Genomic DNA, 12,889 nt, shown 5'->3' with positions numbered 1-12,889 from the left:
TTTAGATGGGCTTTAGAATCTGTTAAAGCACTCAAATGCTTTGCAACATTAAGTGAAAATGGCTGCTGTGAATGAGTTAAGCCTCTACTACTGCCAGAAATACCCTCTTTTTCTCTCCCTAGCCTTATCATGCTTTGGAAGCATTCCCTGAAAGCCAAGAGTGGTGGGGTGTGAGTCCCAAAGACCAGAGCTCCTCCTGGAGATTGTTTTGGCAGCAGTTCTTTCACAGCAACCTGAGAGGCTCCAGTTCAGCTGTTTGTGACTCTGGTAGTACTGTGTAGGGAGGACAAGGGGTCTCAAATGAGTAGAGATAGATCACTTAGATCTCTACAGAATACAGGCAGCTTCTCTAACCATCTTGTGAAACCTGTGTGCAGGTAGGTTTGGTTTTCTTGAAGGGCAAGGCCCAGAAGCTTGCGTCTAAACAGCTGCTCATACTTTCCAGGTCTTTGGCAAGTAAAACTCATACCTCCATGTGTCAGAAGTGCAGAGAAAAGCCTGCTGTCCTGGCTGCCTCCTAGCATCACACGCCAAAAGTCTGTCCGTTATAACTTGTCTCAACCATTTCTCTATCATTCCTGACAGCATTAAAAGAAGATTTCCTGAATGACCCACTGGTGGGAAAGAAAACAGAGCAACTGGGGCTGCCCCAAACACTGCAGCAAGAGTTCTCGCTGATCAATGTGCAGATACGAAATGTCAATGTGGAGGTAGGGTGTTTCCTTTTGATGGCTTCTTTGGAAAGAGATATGGGCAGGCTGGCTTATCGGAACCTTTAGAGGATAACCTTCTTTGCTGCAATGACTGCTGTCTGTAAACAAGGTTTATTTTGAGCTGTAGAGATCCTCTTGGCCAGGGGTAGTAGGAAAGAAGCTAATGCCAGACACTGGGAGTGAGGGAAATGTTTCAGCAGAGTAAATACACTGGCTGCTCCCAAGAAGGCTGGACGGTGCCTTGCTCTCTGTCTAGACTGCAGAGTGGAAAGTGGCTTTTTCTACTACATGTCTGGTCTGCTGAGCTATCTCCATCCTGTGCCTCTCCCTCAGTTTTGGCATCTCCCTTGCCCACCAAACCCTCCTCTCTGTGTGGAAGCTGGCTGAAGGCACAGCACTGGTAGGAGGTTTGAGGCAGCTGCCTGTCTCCTTTTCCCACCCCTCTGGTTTCACAGCTCCTGATAGAATTTTCCAAGACCTTGATATATAATCTTAGATGGTACCAATTACTGCTGCACTGGGACTGGAGCTCCTCATGGCCAAGTGAAGTTTGCTGCAGTGCAATGACTGTTGGGAGCAGAGCCTGATTTCATGGCTGTGGTCTCCAGATGCTGGCACATTGGATTGGCAGTCCGCTCGTGCGAGCTGAGCCTTTGCCCATCTGCCTGGGTTTTTTTTACTGTCACCATGTTCACTGCCATTGAGAACAGCATGACTTCTCTTATGGGTGTGCAGAGGAATCAACCCCTCAGCATGAATTTAAGCCACTCTAAGTTTAAAGGCCTTGGAGACCTAACTACAGAGCAATTGCTTTTCCTCACAGATGGATGCAGTGAGTCGTAGCTGTACGGTGTCAGTGCATTGTGGCAACCACAGAGTCAGGATGCTGGTGATGTTCCCTGTCCAGTATCCCAATAATGCTGCACCCTCCTTCCAGTTCATCAACCCAACTTCAATCACTGCCTCCATGAAGGCAAAGCTGCTGAAGGTGAGTGAGGAGTATAGTGTCTTTATACCTTTATAAACGGTGGATACTTGATGTCTAGATTACTGACAGAATAAAACATCTCACCTTGCTGAACATATGCAGCTTTGAACTGATATATTGTGGAGCTCTTAGGGGTAGGGTTTTGTTGGCCTTGCAGCCCAGTATTTGCTTTTTGCCACTGGTGCATTTTAAATGTGTGTTCCTCACTGCTGCTCTGTTCTGGTGTGATGTGTATCGCTGTTGCCTGAGAATCCCTACCATCCTTCTCTTCACACAATTAACCCCAACCCCTTAATAAAAAAAATGACCAGCTAAGCATCCAGCTGCAGAAAGATCATATTTTTGAGCTGGGATGTTGCTTCCTTCTGTCTTCCACAAACTGTTTTAAAAATTAAAGGAATTTTTACACAGCGTCAGCTAATTCCAGGCCAGGTGTTTGATCATCTAGTGTAGGAAGTCCTATTGCTATTGCTGGGGAATTCCTTCCCCAGCAGCAAGTTGATGGATCAGTTTGTATTCCTTCCTGAAACAGAAAGCAACCTTCATCCGGTTTTCCACAAACTGGTACGGAACGTGTGAGCTACAACAGTATAGAAGCCCAGATCCTGTCTCAGAGTGTGCTGAATCTAGATGAAGCCTCAGTGCTCTGATCAAAGCTCACAGTGATTTCTCAAATGGACAGCACACCAGTGGTGTTAGGGGATATCTGTAGCCTCTCTGTATCCTGGCATCTTAGCTACTCTGCAGACAAAAAAGGATGTTTGAAAAGTGTTAATACAGCCATGATTCGAGCTGCATCTTGTGTTTATTCCAGATACTGAAAGACACTTCTCTGCAGAAAGTGAAGCGGAACCAGAGCTGCCTGGAGCCCTGCCTGCGTCAGCTGGTCTCCTGGCTGGAGTCTGTTGTGGTATGGAGAGCTGCATGGGCTTTCTGCCCTGGTTTGTTGTCTTCTCCCACATCCCATGCTTCTGACTCTGCAGTGAGAGTCCAGCCTCATTAGACATGTAAATAGACCCCTGTGACCAGCCATTACATTTGAGTAAGCGCTTCTGGTTGTGTTGAGGAAAACTAAGTGGATCATTAGATGTGTTTTGTTTTTTGAAGATCAGGCCCTGAAGATTTCCTGCTTTGGGGAGCTCTGCATGCTCACTGATACTCAGGTTAGCAGCAGTGACTGCGGGTTTTAGCACCTGAGTGGTGCATGGTAGTTTACCAGCTCGCAATATATCAAACTAGTGCCAGAGCATGGTTATCATCCATGAGAGAAGAGGCCTTGGGAAGCTGATGGATCCATTCTTGTCTGGAAGGCAGTGGCAGATGCCTTTACCTCCTCAGTTGTAGTCACATACCCTGCTACTCCTATTCTGGGGTGTTTGTTTAATCCCTTAAAAAAAAAAAAAAATCTGTGAAAATCTTTTCTAAAGCCTTGTGCTGAGTTTTTGTAAGGATGATATTGCAGATAAATCCAAGTCACACCCTGCCCATAGCTGAGAGATCTGTGATACCTACTCAGCATCCCAGTGTCAGGTATTAGGTCTGTGTGTGGGTGAAGTGTACCAGGGTGGGTGTTTTCAGCATTCAGGAAAAAGTTGGAGAGGCTCCTCAGATTTTTTTTCCAAGAGGTTTTGTTTATTCATCACAAATAAAGGGCTTTTTTATTATTATTTTTTTTATTTTTAACAAGAAAAGGCTTAATCTGTTTGATTTCAGCAGTGATGTTGTAAGAGTGGAAACTTTCCTCTGTTGTGTGGAAATCTGATGTCTCAAGCCAGGCATCACTGCCTTTAGAGAATTCCATTACACCTAAGCTGTAGTACTCTTTATCCATATAAATGCAGATTTCTGCCAAAATTCATAGATAGGCCTGAGGTCCCTAAGTGTTGCACACTACCTGCCTTCCTCACTTTGACTCCCAGCCTGCATTTGAACTTGCCACAGTTGTGTGGTATTCTTATTTAAGGAGACTTTGTCTCTCTTGCATCATTGAGGAGTCAGGTTTAGCTGAGTTCCCTTTAGAGTCATACCCAGTCTTGGGAGTCATATCCAGTGAGAGGATCAGATTTTCTATGTAGTTTCCCTCTGTTTCACCCCAAGTTAAGCTCTGCATTTCAACATGGCTATGGTGGGAGAGAAGTCTCTGGACAAGCAGCCAGAGAAGCCCTTTCCTCAAAGGTAAATATGCTTGCAAGTGCCTTTGCAGCAGAGCAATAACTATGCTCTGTCCTTGATCTGCTCTGGCTCAAACAACAAGCACCTTCTGTGAGGCTGCTCCACGCTATGACGTCCAGTGCTCTAGCTGTGTTTCCTTCCTGTGGCAGCAGAAGTGTGACCTTGAGTACTTCTGTTCCAGAACCAAGAGGACAGCACGTCCAGCAATCCCTACGCTTTGTCCAACTCCGTCACACCCCCCTTGCCCACATTCGCCCGGGTCTCCAATGCCTATGGCTCATACCAGGACTCTAACATCCCATTTCCACGGACCTCTGGAGCCAGGTTCTGTGGTGCAGGTTAGCCCCATCACTAGTATGTTACAACATTTACCTGATGAATGGGCCTTTGAATGTTTGGGGAAGGCTTGCCTCTGAATAAAGTAAGGTTTTGGTCACTGCTATCTAATGAGTAAGAAATGGTATTAAAGTGGTGAGGCTGTGATAAATTTGCAGATAATGAGGCTAGTTAGCAACTGTTTGCAGTTGGTGTTGCATGTGTGGGATTTTAGGATTTGGAAATCCAGGGCTGGTTGAAGAAACAGCCTTTGGTTTGTGGCATGCCAGAGGCACTGGGAGACCACTCTTTTACAGAAGACTGGGAATAGCTCTTTTCCTTGCCTAGCTCTCTCCTACCAACATCAAATTGCTGTACATATTCTGGTGCTCAGTCTTCACAAATTCTGGTGATTTGGGGTTGAACTTACCCCTTGCTGAAACTATATTCTTGTTACTAACCATTCTTTTCTCACTCTGCACCCTTTCTGTTTTCTGAGGTCCTTGGGAAAATTCTCTTAAGTGGGAGATGGTGTACAATCACGTCCAAGTTTCCAGGAAAGTGTACAATGCAGAGATCATCCTAAAAACAGATTAAGGTCTGAGTAAGAGCTGTTAAGTTTCACTGAACTGTTTCAGATGCAAGCATGCCTCCTCCACATCTGACCACATCCCAGTTTGATCATGTTTTGAAAGCTGCTTTTCACAGAGTCCTTATTGAATTCCCAGAAAAACAGGGTGGTATTGCATTGAATAGGCTCAGTGAAACCTGCTAAGTCCTGAAACTGTTGCAAGAGTGGGTGTATGAAGACGCTTGAGATGCTAACAAATGGGGTAAGGCTTGTGAGAGAGTGCTCTGGAGTGGCTTCAGGTGACTATGGTTATCTGTTGAGAGATGTACAAGCTGCAATGGTTTCTCTGTATAGCCAGATATCACCTCACTTTCCTCTAGAGTATCAATGCGTGATATGTTCTGGTGAAGAGTAAAAACAGGAGTATGTACCTGCTCATTTTCTCTTACTGCCTTTAACATTCTGTAAGCCACTTGAGATGGTGCTTTTAAGACAGTCATCTCAACAGGACATGCATTTTAATGAGTCTGCAGGGAGTGCATTTGGTTTCAGAAAATGTGGTTGTCTACTTGTGATTTAAAAGCACTCGTGGTAATGGGTAGGCACCCAGTCCCTTGATTCGGATACCTTAAATGATCACATTTCCTTGTGTAACCCAGCCCTGGATAATCTTCTCCTTGCTTTGTGATCTTTATGCCGTATCCTGTCTCTTTAGGGTACCTGGTGTACTTCACGAGACCCATGACCATGCACCGTGCAGTGTCCCCGATGGAGCCCACACCCAGGTTAGTACCGGTGTCCCGTTTGAGGTGTGCTGCTGTCATGGGTGGGAAAATAGATCAATTCTTGTGCTGGAGCTGCTGACCTCTAGTGTTAGGAGTGTTCTCGACACAGGGAGCCTAGTTCTTTACAGCATGGCCCTCAGCAGAGACTCCTTGTTAGCGACTTGTTAGTGGAGATGTTGGTGTGAGCCTCCAGGACAATTTGGTGTGTAAAAGCTCCTGAAAGTGTATTCTCGTGTTTCCAGGTCTCTATCAGCTTTATCAGCATACCATAGTGGCCTCATTACTCCAATGAAGATCCGCACAGAGACTCCAGGCAATCTGCGTTTGTACAGCGGGAGTCCGACACGCAGTGAGAAGGAACAAGTCTCCATTAGCTCCTTCTACTACAAAGAGAGGGTAAATACCAGACCAAAAAGCCTTTCCTAACACTTCATCTTTTGTGATCTGTATTCCTTTCATATAGCTGTGAGCATTTCTAGTAACAGAAGCTTCATATTCCTCAAAGAAGGCATCTTTTTACAGGCAGCTCTGTAAAAATGTCAAATGGATTTATCTCCTATTAGTAACTCTCTACTGATCCTCTCTAGTATTTGACCTGCTTATTTTGATATTTCTCTACACTGACCATCACAGCTTTCTTCAGTGCGTTACACTGTCACCTTTGCATTAAGTAGGGTTAAAATCTCACACTCAAGTTGTAGCCTCCAGATAAATACATATAGGCAACTCTGCTGTTCTCTGTACTTCCCGATGTATATAACTGCAAAGGGTTGTGGCTCTCTGCAGCTAACTGACAACTTCTCCTGGATTGTGGGGTATATTTGGTTATTTCTATTACAGGTGTCTCTTTCAGGGATATGTGCCCCTTTGGACTTTTCTAAAATAAAAGCCATTTCTACATGATTCTCCAAAGATCTTCTAGTCCGCATACTTCTGGTTTAGGTGTAGGTCTTGCTGTCGTTGCTGTCATTACAAGCAAGGCTTTGGGGGTGAGTGGGATTGTTTCCTTCAGGGACATAGAGGGTGAGGAAGACATGTTGGTAATTGAAGAGTGGATGTAGTTCTCAAGCAGCTGAAGGCCTGATGTGCCTGAAGCAGATGCTGTGGGAGTAATAGGCTGTGCAGCTTGCTCAGAAACTAGCTCTCTACTTCAGCAGGGGGTGAAGTGGCTTGCAGAAGTACAGTAAGCTTCCACTGAGAGCCTGAGAATTTGGGGCATTCAAGTAGTTTGCCCCTTACTGCCCATGCTGAGGACACTAATCCCCTGCAGCAGTAGAGAGCTTCCAGTTACCCCAGGGAAAGCTGAGAGCTGTCTGCACTCTGCTGCAGTGGAACTTGGGAACTCCTGGGAGCAGAGGGAAAGTCAGAGCCTTGAGCTCTCATCCTTCCTTGGCGCCAAAAGAGGCATTGATTTTCCAGTAGTGCTGGACATGACAGCTGACCTCTCTGGGACTGTGTCCTGCTTTCATGATATAAGGTAGTCACTGCACTTTCTAGCCATGGGGAAACCCTCTGTCCCCATGGCAAGCTTTGCATACACGCATACCACAGAAGACTCTTGAGGCCCCATTCTTGTTTTTTTCCCCACACAAAATCCTTTTTGATGGGAAGAGAAAATGGTTCTGCCAGGTATAATTACAGCCTGTTCTGGTCTTTGCAGGAGAGTTTATTTAAAGAGCTACCTCTGTCCTCTGCAGCATGCTTGTCTGTGACACACAGCTCTCTAAGATGACAGACAAGGCTAAAAATAACATGTGGAAGCTGCTTGGTGCAATTTCATGTGACCTGTCTCCCCAGCTCTTGTATTGATGGCGACAAGATTTGTATCATAGGGAGGGAAGAAAATGGAGAGAGCATTGTGTAGCCAAGCTCTCTCCTTGCATACTGGATTGGAAGAAGTGTAAAGACCATAGCAGGAAGCTAGCTCAAATGTTCTTGCAGATGGAAGTTTAAAAAACAAACCAAACCTCAACTTTAACTCTTAAAGAATCAGAAAATCTTTGCTGAAGGGAATTAATGTCATGGCCTCTGTTAGATCAATGCTACATATTTTTATGTCATTTCATTGTGAGGTTTTTAAAAAGCCCAGACTCTAAGTCTAGTTAACTCCTTGCTTTCAAGCTTGGATTTTATATTTGCGTTAAAATAGAAGTTGAAATGTTGATGTTAAACTCTCATGTTGTATAACTTCAGCCCCAAAACTGAGTTTGACAGTAGTAAGCAGGTATTTAAATCACATATAGCAATCCCACTAGCATCACTACCATTAGCAAACAAGTGGAATTTGCCCATTTATAGACAGGTAATATCTCATGTTCCTGTAAAGGGAGGAGAGCTGCTGAACCCAGCAGAGATCTCCTTAAGTAAACCAAATGAAACTAAATCTGGCACTGAGCCTTTCTGTGCTCATCTAAATATGTGTGTATATACATTTCTCCTCTTTTATTCACACATGCACACTCCTCCTTTCTTCCTCCTTTTCACTCATCAAAAAAAAAAAAAAAATCCCACTAAAGAAAAGTAGTCAGTAGGAAGAAGCAGCTGTATCTATACTGAGGCAATGCCATCAGTGTTTCCAACCTAGATGTCTCTTAAAGAAAGTGCTGTGGCTGTGGTTCCCCCCCTACTTCAATGAGAGGGTTGTGCCAGTGAGGACCTGGGGACAGCTCAGATTTTCCAGAGAGACAGCTCCACGCGGGTGGTGACAGTGATGTCCTGATGTTTCCCATTGGGGAATTGGGCAGGGCTTGGAAACTGTTGCTTCTCAGGGTATCCCTCAGGCTTTGCCTGATGTCTGCCTGGTTGCAAACCTCACAGACGTGGAAGTGGAGGTTGGCAGCAGTGGCTGTCACTGCAGAAGAGCAGGAGGGCTGAGCTTAGTTTTGCTGCTTCTCTACTATACTGTATTTCTTTCAGCTGTCCCATTTCTCCTTCTCTCATTCTCCTGGTGAGGCCTGGTGGAGAAACCTGTAGCACAAGGCTGCAGTCTTCTCCTCTCTCATGGCTCCCTGGCTGCGGGGTTCTCCCAGCAGCAAGATGCAAGGGAAGGTATAGGCCAGGCATAGCTGATGGCCTTGACTGCCCACCATCAGCTGGAAATAAATGTAAAATACACTGCATACAACACAAATAACACTTTTTGTTGTGTTGACTTTTACAGAACTGAAACAGAAGGGTTTTTTTTTTCCAAATGAGTGTGCAGTAATATGCTTTGAGAGATTCCATTTATCGTGCTTTAATACTGAGTTGCATGCTTAATGAAATGTATGCACTTTTGTAGTGAAAGCCTACTTTGGAGCTATTCTGCATAGTCAGTCAGTGAATTTGATCACTTACTAAATCTGAAAGAGCTCCTCAACCCATGACGACAATTTATACGTGGCCCTGCCAAGTAGCAGGGTCTCTACATCCCTTGTGATATCCTGACGTGTAACTTGTATTGTTTAAAATGAAAGTGAACAGTTATAGCAGGTTCCAGTGAATGAAGTTCTGGAGGACACTGGATGTTAGAGATACCTGAGTAAGAAGGAGTGTTTATTTAGCTTCCTAGAGATTTCTGTGCCGTTGTGCTGGACAGCTGTGTTAAAAATAATGCAGTTTGCACTTAGCTATTTTCTTCCTCATCCAAGAGGAGTAAAATTCATTAGAGTAGGAGCCTAGAATTTGAGGCACCAGGGTATTGTCCTCTGCTCAGCTGTCAATTGATGGTATGAACAAGGTCATGAAGCAGTTCTGTGCTTCTTGCATTAATACAGCTCTGTGTGGAAGACTGTTGAGATCTGTGGTTGGCAAAGTCTTCTGCAGAGGCTGGTGTGGGGCACAGACACAGGGCTGTAGGTAACATATAGTACAACTGTGTGGGTGAAAGTGGGGATCATGGTTTGCAACTGTTCGTTGTGTAACAGAACCATTGGGAACAATATCTTTTACTCTGCTGGTTCAAGGCACTTTTCAGTCTATTTACCTTTTGTCTTTATTTTTCTTGGTGTCTTTCTTCCCTTTTCCTGGGTGTAATGTTTTCACATACAGATGTCTCCTCGCTCTGCCTGGCGACGTTGGTCCATACAAGCAATTAACGACTTCCCGGTACTGTGCGCTGTGCTAATACTGTCCTTGATATAACCCTGTCTTCTGCCCAAGGGCCCAAGAATAAAACGCCACCTGTCTGCCTTTGAGTAACCTGCACAAAGGTGGAGGACTTGCACTCCACGCAGGGCCGAGGGCTTCAGTAAGAGCGTGTAAGTGGACAGGAGCAGACAGTAGTTTGCAGGGTACGAACACTGACCTACAACACACCTACTTTACCTGGCCTAGCAGTCAGGAAAGGATGCCAAGGGGTAGTTTGAAATGTTAGAAAAAATCAAACTCTAAGTAACAGAGCTGCAGAGGAGCTTAAAGATTATTAACAACTGGTGAGACTGACATTAGAGCACCTCATTTCTGAAAAAGATGAAGCCTTGCTGGAGAGGGAGGATCACTTAAGAGCTGTGGAAGAAACAACCTGGTTGAGTTGCTGACAATGATCTGCCATAAAATGAGCTACCTGTTCTCAGTGCAGTGCATCATAAAGCCTTATTTCCCACAGCAATAAATAGAATTTCTCCTTAATTTGTGATCTCCCAGACCCAGGAATGGCACCACCCTGCATTCAGTGTGAGAGGTTGCACTTCCAGCGACTTCTTCCTGGCACCTGCCCGTCCGAGGCTGCTTTGGCAGTTGTTTTCCATTAGTCAGGTCCATGTGTCTCTCAAGCTTGAACATCATTCATGTGAACATCTTGATGATATCAGTGTTGCTCAAGCTTTGCTGTAAATTTGGGTAATTACTATCTCATCACTCATCTGCCAAGCATAGGCAAAGCTTAGAAAACTTCATTTCAGATTAAATATTATCTCTTTAGGACCGCTTTTCACAATGTTTGTGTGAAACTCTTTTTTTCACAGCTGCTGTCCCTCATGCTATCCCTTCATAAGACAACAGGGAATAAAACAGAATTCCTGTAACACCTAATTTAACCTGCTAGTAGCAAATAATAGGTGAAAGAAGTAATTTACATGACACCATCAAGGCTTTTGCAAAGAGCTAATAAAGAAATGTGAGCAGTGAAGACAGGAAATGAAGTTCTGTCTTGAATCAAGAACAGGCTAAAGAAAGAAAACCAAGCAAGGCACTTGCCAGCTTGTGGTGTGGTAAATTGTAGTGCAGAAAGTGCTACAGTTTAATTCCCTTACCACTGGCTTGGAAGGAAGAGCAAGTAGTGATGTGATAAAGCTATCATTTTGTGTAGCACATACTTAAAAATTATATATGGATTAATACAAACCTTGAAGGTTTAACTGTTATTTGTGGATAACCTTTGGAAGAGGCTAATCACATTCTCTAAAGTGGATCACAGTGCCCAAGCTGAAGGGGCAAGCATGTATGGAGAGAGGTGTGGAGAGCTGCCCCCCTCTTCTGGGGTAAGAGCTCAGCATTGCTCAGGGTGCTCCGAGAAGCAAAAGACAAGTCTAGAAGAAGGAATAATTCCCGCTTCTTTCTAGGTAATGACTCCACTTCAGAAATGCCAGTGCTTCAGGGCAGGTGCCAGCTATTAATTAGTGAAAGCTCTAAAGAAATATTCCTGCTGGGGGCCACAGAAGTGCCTCTGGTAGGTTGGTTGGGTTTTTTTTGTCCCCTTTGTGGAAGTTGCCTGGTACTGTGGGAGGTGCTGGAAATAGTAAATGTTGATTATTTTGAAAAGAAAAATCCAGGCAGTGCTGCATGACCTGCATGGGGGAGTTAATCTGTAGGCAGTAGTTCAGAATAAAAGAGCATATAGCTTTTTGCAGGGAGGCAGCAATTTTTAAATCTTACTTTAAAAGAAAAAATAATATTAGAAGCAGTTTGAACCTGACTTTGAGCAGGTTTACCTCTTCATTTTCTAAATGCCATATTGCAGCTTAGTCTTTGGCATCAAGTCTGTTCACTTCTGTCCACAAGCTTTCCCTGTGCTCTACTAACGCCACTTTATACCACAAACCCTGAAATTTTGCATCTGCTTCTGCAAATAGGCACTTTACATTTCATGATGCTGCTTACAGCACTGCCTCAACAGGATCCAAAGACACACACACCCAACTGTTGGGCATCCTTTCCAAGCAGGCACGCAGCATTTCGGAACTACTTCTGCTGTGTACATAGTGATGATGGTGGTTGCTACGAAGCAGTTGGTGGCTTATTCTTGGGCTGTCTGTTTATACATGTAACCCATTTACTGCCATTGTTATCACCTCAGGTTGCAGGAAATTACAGCCTTAGGTATGGTAGTGCAGATACAGGCTGGCTTTTTTAGTCATTACTTGGTGCTGTTCCCACTGTCACCTTCAACCCCATGATTGTCATAAATACTCTGGTTTCTTTCCTTCTGATGCTCTGAGGAACTGATGAGTCTTAATTTACTGTCACTGTAGCTATTTTCTTTCTGTTCTTCCTCTCCTTGAACTCTCAGGAGCTGCTGGGTAGATGCAGTTCTGCTTGACATGGATTCTAGGCTGCAGGCTAGAAATGTTGGAGACAGTGCAGAAAGCCCGTTTCTTTGACCTTCAACTGTCATAGTTATCTTGGTGCATGCATGTTAATTTCTGCTTCAGCTCAAACTGTTATGTTCCCTGCTACCCCTTGTGACCTGTGCTTCAGGCCCTAGGAAGAGACCTGTTTTCCATCCTACCCTAATGCCCTTGCATCTTGATGACACCTTTAAATAACACCATAGTGAGAGCTTCCCCAGGGAGAAGAGGTGAAGCAGAAGGGAATGACGAGCCTTGTGGTGGACCTTGTCTAGACAAACCCAAGCTAGAGCCCTTCTTGCCTCTGGTAACCCCTGTTAATGGTGCTCAAATACTGCCTGGTGGAGAGCCACTCCTGTAATGAACACCAGCAATTATTTGGCTCAAAGTAGAGCTTCTGCTGTCAGTGGTGATGGTTCCCATACTTCTGTTCATAGTTTTTTTCTAGCAGTTTGTTACTGTGGCTGAGGCAAACCTGAATTGCAGAAGAACAGACATTTTAATGTGACTTTACATTTGGCTTTCGGATTTGCTTTTGTCACAGGGCAGGAAATAGTGGTTGTGGCAGTGTAATGCTGGCAGGACATATTGGCCATCAGCTATCTCTAATCCAGGAGTTCCACCAGTAAAGTATTAGGGCATCCCTTTCTGCCAGTAAATATTCAGTGCTTGGAGGAAGAAAACAGGATAATTTTGTTGTGAGTCCGAGTTCTCAGGGGATTCTGGTACATGTAGTGTCTTCATTTGTCTGGTGATATGCTAACAGCAAGAAGTGGAAACCATTCATGAGGTCTCTTTTC

The 12,889-nt window shown here is 44.5% G+C and overlaps 1 protein-coding gene across 3 annotated transcripts in view; it reads left to right on the top strand.

Annotated features, from left to right (window-relative positions):
* Positions 1-12,889, top strand: part of WDR59 (WD repeat domain 59) — a 47,747-nt gene that overhangs the window by 22,438 nt on the left and 12,420 nt on the right. For 2 of the 3 annotated variants that reach the window (XM_057415184.1, XM_057415183.1), the window contains 7 exons: positions 586-710; positions 1,537-1,701; positions 2,516-2,611; positions 4,055-4,211; positions 5,475-5,544; positions 5,787-5,940; positions 9,574-9,630. In XM_057415184.1, coding sequence (XP_057271167.1) covers positions 586-710; positions 1,537-1,701; positions 2,516-2,611; positions 4,055-4,211; positions 5,475-5,544; positions 5,787-5,940; positions 9,574-9,630 — 824 coding nt within the window. The remainder of the gene's footprint in view (positions 1-585; positions 711-1,536; positions 1,702-2,515; positions 2,612-4,054; positions 4,212-5,474; positions 5,545-5,786; positions 5,941-9,573; positions 9,631-12,889) is intronic. The other variant, XM_057415185.1, reaches the window with a different exon arrangement.

The sequence above is a fragment of the Pezoporus wallicus genome, unplaced genomic scaffold (genome assembly GCF_028554395.1).
Source record: "Pezoporus wallicus isolate ANWC-B61680 ecotype Strahan unplaced genomic scaffold, APGP_CSIRO_Pwel_v1 contig_7896, whole genome shotgun sequence".
NCBI lineage: Eukaryota > Metazoa > Chordata > Aves > Psittaciformes > Psittacidae > Pezoporus > Pezoporus wallicus.
The sequence above is the reverse complement of the archived record's forward strand: the minus strand, read 5'-3'. Positions and strand labels throughout refer to the sequence as shown.